General features: G+C 38.5%; 1 protein-coding gene across 2 annotated transcripts in view; it reads left to right on the top strand.

Annotated features, from left to right (window-relative positions):
- The window catches only part of GSK3B (glycogen synthase kinase 3 beta), a 148,931-nt gene that overhangs the window by 44,464 nt on the left and 90,393 nt on the right, over positions 1 to 14,074 (top strand). For both annotated transcript variants that reach the window (XM_059838086.1, XM_059838085.1), the window contains exon 2: positions 10,368 to 10,561. In XM_059838086.1, the coding sequence (XP_059694069.1) occupies positions 10,368 to 10,561 (194 nt within the window). The remainder of the gene's footprint in view (positions 1 to 10,367; positions 10,562 to 14,074) is intronic.

Raw genomic sequence — 14,074 nt, 5'->3', positions numbered from 1 at the left:
GAGCTGTTTATTATTTGGTATTCTTTGAATGGTGGGAGTTCTGGAGTCTCTGAAAGTAGTCTTAAAGTAGGCCTGTCAGTAGGTGACTAACAATGGACTCAGCCCTCAGCCCTGCTAGAAGACACTGATAGACTCGTTCAGGGTCAGCTGTTGAATGGCACTAACAAGTGGATAAACACGATATGTTTGTAACTCGGGGTTCTGCGTGTCAGGGCTCAGTTACAGGGGTTTATAAGTTACTCTGTGTCAGCTGAACTGCTATAGCTGTCTTTGGCAAATATTTGCTAAATCATGTTCCCTGATGATGTAAGAAGAAAGAATAACTAAAGGAAACTTCAAATAAGAAATCCTAGTACTGTATAGGCTGAATTTCTCAGCTAGCAATTAACTCAGAGCTAAAAACCAAAAGGGAATACTAGTGAGGCCAAAGTCTTATGCTAAAATAATGTCATACTGTTTCTGTTCATTCCTTATCTGTCCTTGTCTCTTGTGCTGCATTTAACCTGTAAACTTTTTGGGGCTGAAATGATCAGATCTAAGATCAGAAAAACAAAATCTATTATGATCGCTTTGGTACTTGCTTCCTAATCTGTGGAATCGCCTTATCTAAATTTAAATTTGATTTATATAGCTAAATAGCTTTTGTAGGGTGGGTTCTTCTGCATGTGGGTGGAGAGAGGAGAACCGAAAGAGTGCCTACTAAAAATAACTTGTTAACAAGCATGAGACTGCTTATGAAACCCCACTGGCAGCCAGTGTTTAGATTACCTTAATTGTATGTTTCTGTGTTTTTTTTCCAAAGCAGAAATATAAATGTAAGCATTCTTGTGGATATTTTGTTTAGTCACAGAAAAAAATTTTCTTTTTATGGTACTCCCTAAGGTAATTGTGCAGAATTTTTTCCCCACCTGAGTGTTAACTGCTACTCTCTTTAGAAATATATGGTTTTGGTCTATGTTTGCTATAACTGAAAGAGTACTTGAACCAAGCTCTGTGTTAGAGATGGGTTACACAGACCTTTCATGTGCCTCAGAAAGGTGTGGGCACCACCTTAGACATTGGAAGGGGGGACAGCTTATAGCAAAATAAAGTTTTTTTTAGGCAGTGTGAGTAAACATCCCTTCTGGATTCAGCTGTTTGGTTTACAAATCAGTGAGGTGTTAACTTGCTAGGATTTCATGGTGGCCGATGTAAGCAGCTGATTGTTGGAATCCCATCTGCCACAGTTGGATCCATAGAGGTCATCTGATGGCCAATGTGATAGACATCTGGGCTAGATCAACAGGGCTCTTCCCATCCTTTTTCCTCTTGTGTTTTTTGTTTTGTTTTTTTCGACTGTTCAGAGTCACGTTTATGCTGGAGTAGAGAAGCACAACTGCGTGGCCAATACTGTGCTGTGCTCACTTTGACTTCTGTGGTTAAGATGTAAAACCTGTAGAAAGTCAGTGCTTTAGAACTTCATGTGACCTTTCAGTGGACATTTTAACAAGCTTATCATGTGAGTGTTCTGCAACCTGCTCACTGCCCTGCTTATTCTTTAAATATTTGTTTGCAATCTTTAGTATTAAGCTTTCAAAGGGAGTGAATTGAATGCCCCTTCCAAAAGTCTATGATTACCTCTAAACAAAGACTTAAAGCCCCAATGGCATTTTGAATGTCTGAACTGGGATGCAGTAAATCCAGATGCTCTTCCGTCTACTAAATTTTACTTTTTTATTTTTTTTTCAACAGATAAATAATGGGGGGTAAATGTCCCTGCATCTTGATGTAATTTTATGTGTTTATTACATCAAATATAAGCATATGAGTCATTCCATTACTTGTCACAGTCTGCTGGAAATATATTTAGTTTCTTTTTCTGTTTTTAATGACACAATGACCTCAAAAATAGGTCAATTGAGCTACACAGTTTCATTTTACAATAATGTTATATCACCTTTCTGAATGGTTTGCTTTTTATTTTGTAGTGATAGGATAGTTTATTTCTCTAGACAGAAGTCAGTCACTGGTATTCTGTTTACTTTTTGATCAATTTTTCAGTTCTTTCCTGCATAGACTTAACCCTTAGCACTTTGAATTTGCTGTTTTAGAAACTGTTGAGCAAAATGTAGAGCTACAGTGTTTTTGAAGATACAGGTTTGGCCTTCTGTAAAGTAAATTTAAAAAAAAAAAAAAAAAACCACTTTTTCAAATGATTGACATGTAAAAAGCATTGTTGCTTAGTACAAGTGGAATGAACATTTTGCTTTTACTTCTTTCCTCTGTGTCCAGCTAGAGGTGATGGCAGCTTTGATTTCAGGATGTTTTAGAAGCATTTTCTCTTGGTGATCTTTGGCTTGGCAGTTGTTGGTGAAATATGTCCTGATTATTTGTCTTGGGATTGAGCTGAAGTGAATTGACACATAATTAACTTTGCCTATCATTTGATCGTTAACAATAAAGCCAAAGAATGACCTGCCAGTCTTCATATTTTCATTATTTATCACTTTATTATGTTTTTGTTTAAACTGAATGCAGATTTTGGATTTTGACTGTTGTGGAAAGCGGCATATTTAATATTGAGTTATGACACCATTGCATTAGTGCTGAGTTGAAAGAAATTATTTCTGTGGGTATTGAGCTTTTGTGACCTTCTTAGGACCCTAAGAGACTTCACTTTAATCCTGTGCATGCTTGCTTATTTCAAGCCTAGCAGTTGCAGTTCAGCAGTATTTTTTGTTTAAAAAAAGATTCCAGTCTAAAATAAAAATTTGTGGAAAATTTGTGTTGCAAAAATAACCCTATCTTTCAGAGTTTTTAATAAGGAAATTATTTTTTTCTAAATTTTGTCCACCTACAGTTCTGTCCAAAACTCTTGCAATTTCTTTTTCTAGTAATTATTTGCAGTATGTCCTCCACCTGCAGACCAGAGCTCCTTCATTCTTTTAGAGATAATCCTCCAGCTTTCTCTTTGACGTAAATTGTTTGCACTCTTAAGTCTCACTCAGAGTAATGTGTTTTTGCTGACCTTATGGTGTCTGAGGCTTCTTTCTGAATCTCTAGTGTTTTGAATCGTCACTGCTGAATTTCATCTATCAGGATTGAGCATGCTATTCCAGTAGCTGTTCAATGAATGTGAAGTAGCAAAGAGTTGGTTTTTTTTTGGTGGTGTTTTTTTTTTTTTTTTTTTTTTTTTGTTTTTTTTTTTTTTTTTTTTGGTCTGTCGGATGTACTTCTGCTTGTACATCTAAGGATTACTTTAGGTCTCAGTAACAATGTGTGCTTCTGTCTGTGTTGGAATGTCCTGCAAGTCAGAGTTGATGACTTGGCTGCATGGCCTATGATCTTGGATTCTGGATCCTGCTGCCTAATTTGCTCCTGGGTTACTAAGGAAGGTCTGCTGCTTTTTCACGGATCTCTACCCTGTGCATAAGTCTAAATCTTGTGTCTTAGTACTTAATGACTTTTCTTTCAGGTTGTCTATAAAAGCAGTAAGTGTGAGGGCAAAAATTGCTGATGGCACTTCCTACTTTATGTTGCAATTATGGGCTAGTGTATTACAATTTGATTAATAATCATTTTTTGTTCTGTATATGTGTTTCTTCATTAATTTGCGATGTGATGGCAAGTTAGAAACCCTAAGAAGTCACAGTGCTTGTGTGTCACTGTTTTTATCTTTTTTTAAATTGTAAATGAACCTGTAGTCTCTAACAATATGGAATCCAGCAGTCAGGTCTCTGTGAAGTACCTTACTGCTTCTTTATTCATTATTAAAGTAACTGATGTGGTACTTAAGCCAAAATTGTTGTCAAAATAACAGGATTGTATGAATCATCCTATCCATCTCAGAAGTTCTCTGAGTGTTCTGATTCCTTTCAAAAATGACTTCTTAGTTAGCTCTTCCAAAATCCTTGGGTACAAATCATGAGATTCTTCTGATCTTAAGTAGCGTCTAATGGCCACTCTTTTATTGCAGTATTCAGTTACAGTCAGGAAGTCAAGTGACATTTTCCGTGCTAAAACAAGTGTGTGGGTATATATATATTCAGTGAATGCATCTGCCTTATCTGGGTGATGATTGGCACACTTACAGGTTTTTGTTCAATGCTAGACCTGAACTATTTTTGGAATTCCAAGGACTCCTTTTGTTCAGTGTAAATTGAAAAACCAAATTACGCTGTGTTTTGTAAGACTTCTTTCTTTGATTCCCTGAGTTTTTCTGATTTGGTCCATGAATGTTCATTTCAAGATAGCTGGAAAGGGACTTTTTATAAGGGCTTGTAGTGATAGGGCAAGGGGTAATGGATTCAAACTGAAAACTTGAGATTATACATAGAAATTCTTTACTGTCAGTGTGGTGAGACACTAGAACAGGTTACCCAGAGAAGCTGTGGATGCCCTGTCCCTGGAAGTGTTCAAGGCCAGCCTGGATGGGGCTTAGAATAGCTTGGTCAAGTGGAGATTCTCTGCTGATTCTTGCAGGGGTTGGAACTGTATGAGCTTTAAGGTCCCTTCAAACCATTTTATGATTCTGTATGGTTTTAGGTTTATCCTGTCTCCCACTGGGTAACATTCATGCAGTTCACTGATGAGGAAAGGAATTTGTTTAGTAAAACAGTTCATAAACACCATTTTAATACTTTCTCCCCAGTACTGACTCATAATAATTAGCTCTTCATGAAACTAGCTTTTTAAAAATGTAGTAGGAAAAATTAATTAGAAAAAGAAAATTAGTAGTGATTTCTGCTGCTGACACTGTTTCCTCAAGCATACATTGGCCATGTTAAAGATTTTCAGAGCAGCTGCTGACCTCCTTCCTTCACATGCCATGAACAATTATCTGAGAAGTCAGATGTTTTATAGCCTTATGTGATGATGAGCACAAGATTCTAGCACATAGCTCAAAGTTTTCTCTTAAAACCATTTTTTTCATAAAGTAGTCAGATCTTTTGACCTTCTAGTTATCCACAACTGAGAAGAGCTACTGCAGTTCTGATAAACTTCAATCCCCCTCTGGTTGCTCGTTTCTTTCTAGGTAGTTGTGTCAGCTACTGGTTGGAACCTAATCCGATGGGCAGGGGCTGGATCTAGCCGTGTCAGATTTCTGTGGAAGTGACTCCTGACTGTATTGAGCATTGAGCAAATTAAGATGAAATAGTGCAGCTAAGCCTTATGAAGGGGAGAAAGAGTCAAGTGACTTAATATTGAGCCATATCTTAGTAGGGCGGTGACACTGAGATATGAAAGAAATCAGTGAAGATATTTAAGTGGACATAGTTATGTGACCGCAGACATTGTACAGAGTATGTTGTAGGTCTGTAAAGTTTTCTTCTAGGACTTAAAAGCAACCTAATATCTAATGGAAAAGCCTGTGAGCGTGCTGGTGAGGAGGAATGCAGCAGGAAGAGGAAGAAAGCGAGAGGAAAGAGGTAAAGTCAAAAGAGAGAGAGGAAAAGGTGGCGTTTGTAGACAGTGCAAAGGATCAAGGTTGCATTTGAAGTAGAAGTAAAGCTGCTCTAATCATTGTACTAATACATTGTTTCTTCACTTCAACTGTAAAACACATTGAAAAGGAGGAAGAGGGCATGCACATAGCGAGTTGAGAGCTAAAAAAGCACTCTTAGATCTCTGCATTAAAGTGTGGTTTTACTGCTCAGTCAGACACTAAACAGCTAAAGGGATGTAGGGCAGACATAATTTTGGACTTTCTCCAGGCCCATTCAGTAGAAGGTGTGTGTGGGTGATCAATAGCAAAGGATGCCTTTCATGGTCCCTGAGGACTGAAGTGAATTTTATTGAATGACACCTCATTTGGCACGGGCCGAAAGTATACATGTGGTACACTTACAGGTGGTCATCTTTGAGCTTAGTAGTAGGAATCTGCAGCTGGTGGGGTATGTATGTGACAAAATGCTTGCCCAGTAGCAGGATCCCCAGTCTCACGTGAGTAAAAACAAAAACATATGCCACCGTGGAGTTTTTGTGGTTTTTTGAGATGCAAAAATAGGGTTGTAGCTTGTGCTGATGGTCTGTGGTCTTCAGGTGGAGTATGCTCATTCTTCCCACAAGCTGATGAGTATTTTCTGCTTTCAACAGTGTTTTTATGTAATGGTTGTGATTTGTCCCATGTGGTCGTCATGTACTAAAGGTAGAAAGTGAGCTAGATCAGTCAGAGTACTTGGAAGTTGAAATGTCTGGATTTTGTTTTCAGTTTCACATCAGAATTGTGGAAAAAGCTCTTAATCAAAAAAACCCAAACCCAATTACAACATCGTGGATATTAAACATCAGTACTGTGTGAGGAAATGCTTTAAGGGTTTCCATGAGACATACCAAGTGCAAGTGTATTATAATGTGATAACTATTTATTTTTCCTTTTGCTTCTACCCTGGATGTTATAAAGGTGGTTGGCATAGATGATGATTTTACAGTCACATGAATTTGCTTTTTGGTTAATGTAAAGCAAGGTCATATTGCTGATGGCCCTAGAAAACAGCAGCCTCTGGACATATGCTAGTGATGCTTTTCATGCGAGCTGTGCTATAAGAGCTGTTCAGTATTTTGCTATTTAGTCCTTTCTTCCTTCTTTAGTTTTTCTATTTAATGTCCCAGTTCTGTTGTAGACCTTACAGTCCAAGGTGTGGAGGGTACTCATTGTTTGGCGGTGCCTCCCTGTCCACTGGGCTCACCAAGTCTGACAGTCCTAAACAAAATAAGAGGCGAAGGGAATGAGATAAGAACTGTCTAGGCTTCTCTTTAAGACTTGCTGTGGTCTAATGCTTCTTGGTGTTTGCTGTTAGCAATCTGTTTGGAGGCACTGAAGATTGCTGGGCAGGGCTGTTTCCTCTTTACTATTTTCCATCATGCTGAGTCTAAACCCAGGATTTCTGAAAGCTGTTTAGTGAGCTCCTTTACGAGCCGTTTGGCTGGCAAGTCAGCGCTTGCTGTCCAGACAATTAAAACTGGGATAACCATTCTGAACTGTGCATGATCTTGTGAGCAGTACCTACATCTGTGTAGTGGCAAGGAGTGGCAAAACAGGCTTGGAGCCTCTGGATGCTGCTGCCATCCGAACACATTATTTGTATACTTTGAGCAGCAGTGAGATATTTTATTCTTGGAGATCAAAGGTGTCAAGGGTGCAAGGTGAATTTTACGCTATAGTCCCTCAGGTTCAACAATACTGAAATAGAATATAAATGAAACTCTAACTGGCTTATCTTTTAAAAGATTGGAGTCCTTATGGTGTGTTTTGTGGATGGTTTGCAAAAACTGTTTCCTGAAAGCGGGAAGCTGGGAGAAAGCTCTATGAGGCTTAATGCTCTGTAAACTCTGGTAAAGAGACAAAGTAATTCTTGGTGTAGTGTTTAAAGTGTCAGTGCATACACTACTAAGCACTGATGATTTCAGCAAGTTTAGTTAGGAGCTGTTTTCCTGTGGACTTAAAGGAAAGTGTTTAAAGCTGACTAGTTTTTCATTTGAGCTCTGAAAAAGTTGGCTGGGTGGCTGCATCTTGTGTGCTGCACATTGGCATGAAACACTTGACGTGGCCTGAAATTCAGGGTTTCTTTTTGTAGACAAGGAGGCCCCTGAGAGAGTTGCCGCTCTGAAGAAAGTCCTTAGAGCAGATCTCTTGATATCAAGTACTTCAAATCTCAACCAGTGTTGCCGGGGCAATTATTTTTATCTCTAAGAGTTCGTTAGTCTTGATTTTTGGAAAAATTGATAACAAAGCTCATTAACAACAATCTCAATACTCTGGTCTAGTGAGCCAAAAAGAAAAAAAGATGCCCCTCAAAATTGAGCAGGTAGGGGATTACCTTGTATTTGATGAGTATTGCAGTAGTAAAGCAGATATAACTTATTTGTATATTTAGTAAGTTAGAATGGTAATCATAGAATAGTTGGGCAAATAAAATGCATTACTGCTATGAGAGTTACCTTTAAGCTTGTTTACAAAAAAAAAAAGGATTTCTTTGTATTTGTGGCTTCCTTCCTTTACTTCTTACAGTTATCAAAGAGGAGAATGAATTTTCCATGCAGCTAGTATGCTTCTATTTATGCTTCTCTCTCTCTCCCTGTGAGAAGACATTCACCTGTCTAGTGTTCCTTTCTACCCCCTACCCCATTTTCTCTCCTACTCTATAAATCTGCATCTCAACTTCTCCTGACTATTATGGGGAAGGGCTATATCAACTCTGTATTGCTTGGCAAGTAATTCACACCTTTAGCACTAATGTACTTTATTTATATTTGATTTGTTAATTTGTTTCATGGAGTAATTGTAATCTTAAAAGAAAACAATTTGTAAGAACCTAAGAGGCAGCATAAGAGATGACTAGTAGTGCATGTGGATTTTTCAGGAGGGAATTGTGTCGAGCCCCCTGCTTTTCTTCTGAATCTTAGAGGTGCAGAAGAAGTAGTAGTTGACTCTGAAGTTTCCAAACTGATTTTCTCATGAGAAGTCTAGGAAAACAATGGACTACAGGAAATCCCATGAAAGATGTACAAAATTATTATTTTGTTAGAGCAAAACGGGAGGTCCAAGAAAAAAATAGGATGAGATATTTCATGGGTTTTTGCAGGGCTTTTAGGCACTCTCACAGGATTCACCGGTTTTCACCAGTTTCTTAGGTAAATTTCATGTAGCATTGGGAAATGAATCTCTGGATAGTGACTGTGCATGAAGGATGTGACAAGCTGGCATGAGAGTTCAGTAACCTTGGATGCAATTCAGTCAGGACAAAATGCAGAATATTAGGCTTTGATAAGAGCAATCAGGTGTGTAAGTGGAGAGTGGATGAGGATTGGACAGGCAGCAGCTCCACAGAGGAGAGTTGGGTACACAAGCCGATCATGAGGTTGCAACATTGCACAAGCTGCAAACATTGTGCTGGGCTGTACAAACAACTGTGTTGTAAGTCGGACGCAAGAAGTCACCAGCGTGCTGGGTAGAGCTGAGATAAGCTTCCTTTGCAGAGTCTGGTTTTAGGTGCTTTACCTGAGTAGTTTTTAGCAGTGAGGGGAGAGGTTCCCCAAAGAAAAATAACTTGTCCATCTTAATAACTTTCTTTGCAACAGCTCTCATATTTGAAGCAGGCGGGGGGGGGGGGGAGGGGAGGGAGTGAGCTGTGTAAATTTTTTTTTCCATGCCCTTTTGGAGCAGAACAAGGAATATTTTTCCTAAACTGCACTAAAGCTATTGATCAAGCAATCTGTTGGAAAGATTTTTCTAAATGCATGAGAAGTGAATTCCTGGAGAAAGTTGTGGAGAGAAGGTTTGTTAACAAGTAGGTGTGATGAGCATTTCTTGAGAGCAGTTTCTGAAGAGTTGTGGTGACTTCTATGAAACAGCAGGTTCTGGTTTTTTTTGCAGCCCTGTTTGGTTCTGTAACCCAAGCCTGAAGGGCTCTTTATTGCAACTGAATAGCAAGAAATGCCCAGATTGTTCTTGTAAAATGCCTAAAGCTTTGCTCCTATTATGAACAAAATCAGACTTTGAACAGGGCGAAGCACTGTTGGTAGTAACAGCGGGACTAAGAGTCGGTGATAGTGGCTTGGGTCTTTTGATAGGAAAGTGGCTGGGAACCCCCCAGCTGCTGCACCTGTGCCAAAGCACATGCACCTGTGCAGCTTACACTCTGCTCTTGCATCCTGAGTGCTGTCCCTGCCTGTGTTCTGGTTCATGCTTCATGCTGAGATAGCAGCTAAGTGCCTGCTGTTGGCATCCTTCTTGCCCTCCCCCAGAAGGTGCCTTCCTTCTTTGCAAGGAAGTCCAGATGTGGAAGAAGGGAGGAACAAGACTGTGCCATCTGATGCAGACTAGGTTTCGCTTCAGGTGCACAGAGCCAGGTTTGACAAAGGTTATGCTTCCTAGTGCTGCAAGCTGAAGCTTTACATGTGGGTGGATTTGTAACAAATTTAAAGTGCTCCTGGTTTTTGTTGCCAGATAAATGCCTATAAAGATCAGAGTGCTGATCTGAGCTCATACTGGCAGTTTGAGTTCTTCAGTTATAGCAAAAATATAGAAAAATGCTTCATTTTGGTAATTCAAACAACACTGTTTAATATCACTTACTTGATAATCAGATGTAGGGATAAGTACTTGGCTTCTTTGTGCATTACATTTTATTGCTCAATTATTTGCTTCTGGAGAGCAAATTTTTGTTAGCAATAATCTAAATGAAAAATTGTCACCACTTAATATATATTGGTAAAAAACATGCTCAGTGTTTTCTTTGCATTTGTCAGAGGTTTTCTATTTTTTTCTGTAATATTGAAGTACATATGCTGATCTAAATCTTTGTCTTACCCTCCTCTGTTTTAGTTTTGTTGGTCATCTTGTTTATGCATGTATTTTGATTATTTGTGTATCTCTTGCTTTGCAGGAGACAAAGATGGCAGCAAGGTGACTACAGTAGTGGCAACTCCTGGACAAGGTCCAGACCGACCACAAGAAGTCAGCTACACAGACACCAAGGTGATTGGAAATGGATCTTTTGGTGTTGTGTATCAAGCCAAACTCTGTGATTCAGGAGAGCTTGTGGCCATTAAGAAAGTCCTGCAGGATAAAAGATTTAAGGTGAGCCTATACATAAGTTCATAATATTTTCATGAATGTTATCTCCTTTTCCATGTCTTTGATGGCAGTGTTTTTCATTTTCTTAATTTATTTTCATCGGAGGACATGAATACACCTAAAAATTTTTGGGACTAAAAATTAAACAGATGGATTATGATAAAGCAGTAGTTTAACTTGAAAATCAGCAAGTCACTATGATTATTTGTATTAGTGCAAGTCAGGAAGCTAAAAATCCTGACTTGATGTGCTGTTTCCAGGTTGCCGACCAGATTTCTCAGACAGAAATGAGCTGTGGAAACAAGGGAAAAGCTTGTCTTCAGGTTACTTTTTTCTGGCATAAACTCTTCTCCGATCATTAGTAATTAAACTGCTGGAAGGAACACAAGCCTTTAGGCTTTGTTTTTAGTTGCTGCACCTATAAAGTTGAAGGCTATATTTGAGTAAATCAGAAATTGTAAAGGCCAAGCAAGAAGATAACAAATACTGAGCCCAGGGCAGTTTGGGCTGAAGATCACTTATTTTTTTTTTAATCTGATTTATAGACATGTTCTACCCTGATGGTTTTAATAGACTAGTGATCCTTTATTCTAAACTAGTAGCCTTCCAAAAAGAAATCTTTTTATCTAGTGATTTTTTTAAACCAAATAAAAGTTAAGAACCATAAGCCACCTCAACACTTCTGTTAGTCCAGAGCTTGGTACTTAAAGTACTTGACCTCTTCCCTTATAGTTAGGGGGCATGCAGATCAGCTTGTGCAAGCCGTACATGATAGCAGAGGTCCTGGTTTTAACATATCTTGTTTTCTCAGCAAGACTTCATACACAGCTAGTTTCACTCACAATATTTGTAATTTGTGTCCTTTTTTGGTGGCAAAAACATTGTTTTGAAGTGTTTCAAAGGAAAATGGGAAAGATATACATTTAAATTAATGTAATGCACAATTGTTTACTTCCAATTAAGGAAGATTTATAAAGTTTTTGTATAGTTCTTACATCTGAGTTATTTCTGGACTGTATATGGGTTGAAGGTAATTAGTACTTGGGAAGCATGCAGTATGATGTAGGAGTGCCTTATTTTTGGAGAGGAAACCAGAGGTAAAACAGAAAAGGAAAAACAAATTCTATACCTAGTACTTAAAAGGAGCTTTTTGGTCTCTTCCCATTGCATAGGTTTAAGGGGGAAGGTCAGGATATTTCCTATACCCTGTTGTGCTTGCTAGATGTCAGCTAGTGCTTTTGACAAGAATCTTTGACTTCTTAAGTCTTGTAACTCTGGGGTTTTGCAGTGTGTCAGAATGGAAACTTGGCCAAGCATTTTAGTTCCTGACCATCAGATATTAATAGTTTGTGACATCTTTTTTTTTATTTTTTTAATGACTCTCTCTTGGGCATCTAGAGTAAAATGTTGGTCTTTGATTGCTTTTTGTTTTGGTAGTTGGTTTAGTGACATTTTGTTATCTGACTTTTTTTTTTTTTTTGAGTGTTTCTTTAAGTGATAGAAAAAATTGTCGCTTGAATATTAGACCTTTGTTAAAGCAAAACAGCTAAACTGAAAAGCTAAGTAGGGTGATTCCAGTTTGGACTCTGAATTAGTTGTCTACATTTGATAATACAAGCTGAGAACATCCAATACCTGGAGGCTTTAATATCCCTAAACCAGGTGTAATTAATGCTTAAGTCAATGTATAGATTTACAGATAGATAGCATTAATTTAAAAATAGTTTTTTAAACTTCATAATTTGTATGGGTCACATCTGCAGTAATACCCAAGTTATGCATTTTTTTCATATTCTTATCCCAAACTTTTTATCCCAGCTGCACAGCATCATCTACCTTTGCTCTAAGCTCCCTAGTTTTTCCCATCATTTGTCAGTTCAGTCTTCTCATTTTTTCACATTCTGATCTAGAAGTGTATGTTATGTTGGCAGGAGGTGTAAATTCTTGCAGGCTGGATGGCAGCCTCTACCTGGGCAGATTTGGAAGCTAGACAGATGTATATTATATTAAGAGTAGCATACAATTTCTTCAGGGTATGCTGCTCTTTGGCAATGCCTGATCTTGGTAGTAAATTCTGGACCACATAATCTACCAGTTACAGAGGGAACTTGGAAAGTCTGTTGGCTGAATGGTTTGAGTGTAGTGTAGGAGCAGACCATCTCATGTGTTGAGAGAGCTGAGCTGTGGGTGCAGCTCAGTTGGGCTGTTGCCATCCCTTGGCTACCCAAGTCCAGATCCAAGGCCTGGTCAGTGGAGTTCCCTAAGAAATCTGCCTCTCCCCTCTCATTAATGCATACTCTCACTTCAGCAATAATTGAGGGGAGAAAGCCAACCTTACTGCAAGCAGCCCAAGGTGGTGGCAGCTTGTTTGAGTCATTATCACTTTGATAATGAATCAAACAAGAGAGGGAAGAGAGGAGGGGGCACTTCAGAAATACCAGTCTGCACTTACCCCAGTGGTGAACAAGCAACAAGAGCAAAGTGATGTATGGAAGTTGCTTCCTGAAATTTGAATCATGAACGAAATTTTGAGCTGTATGCTTCTGGCTGGTGCCTGCTTATCCCTGTGCTTGTCTATTGTGATACATTTCTCTTGGTACATGTAGTATAATTCCTTAGTCATGATTTCTTCAAAAAATGCTTTGAGAAGAGCCAGCAGATAGTCTTGAAACTGAAAGGGCATGATTCAGAATCTTCAGAAAGTCCCAAGAGAGGGTAACATCTAGGCTCTTGCTGCATTTTGTAAATGTGGAGGGCCATCATTGTGTAGGTCTGGAATGTGCACCTCAGTTGCCAATTTTAGATCTCTGTCAGCAAGCTGAGATGCTTTTGTTCAGGTTTGAAGCTAGTTTGAAAGCTGGAATTACCAGAGGAAGGTTGCCTATTTTTCTTTTTTCCTTTTCCATTACTATGACAAGTCAGCTTCCCAGCATTGGTCCAGAACAGATTTCTTCAAAAAGTGATTTCTGAAAAAAATGGAGTGTTAAATCAGTGCTGAAGAGTTGACTCTTACAGTTTCTGTGATGGTAAGGATAGTTTGCAATGCTCCTTCTTCTTTCTACTCCCCTCGTTGCAGTTCAGTGGTTCTTCAGTTTGACACTGCAGTTCCTGCATGACTTATTTTAAACAGAGTCTCTGAATTTTTCTGGATTTTAGAGTGTGTGTGTCTAGAGTTCAGTGTAATGTACAGCAATAGTATTGGTAGGAATAAGTGGTAAGTCCCTGAAGGGAATAAATAAAATACCACCTAGAGATTTATGCTTATTTTCAGTTTGTAGTTCTGCCTTCAGTAAGCTAGTTCTCCATACTAAGTGTGAGGAATTAAGTAATGTAATTTTGGGTAATTACCTGATACTTGAATCAGTAGGTCACAAAGTATGTGCTGTTTGTCATTAATCTTTGAAACAATTTAATTTGTTTTATTTAATTAACCGACTCTTATGAAAAGTTATATTTTTGGGGTGGTGGGTTTTGGTTTTTTTTTTTTTTCCAGTTAAAAGTTTAAGAGGGGTGAGA

Source organism: Haemorhous mexicanus, chromosome 2, assembly GCF_027477595.1.
Source record: "Haemorhous mexicanus isolate bHaeMex1 chromosome 2, bHaeMex1.pri, whole genome shotgun sequence".
Classification (NCBI taxonomy): Eukaryota; Metazoa; Chordata; class Aves; order Passeriformes; family Fringillidae; genus Haemorhous; species Haemorhous mexicanus.
Note: the sequence above shows the minus strand (reverse complement) of the source record. Positions and strands in the feature narration are given on the sequence as shown.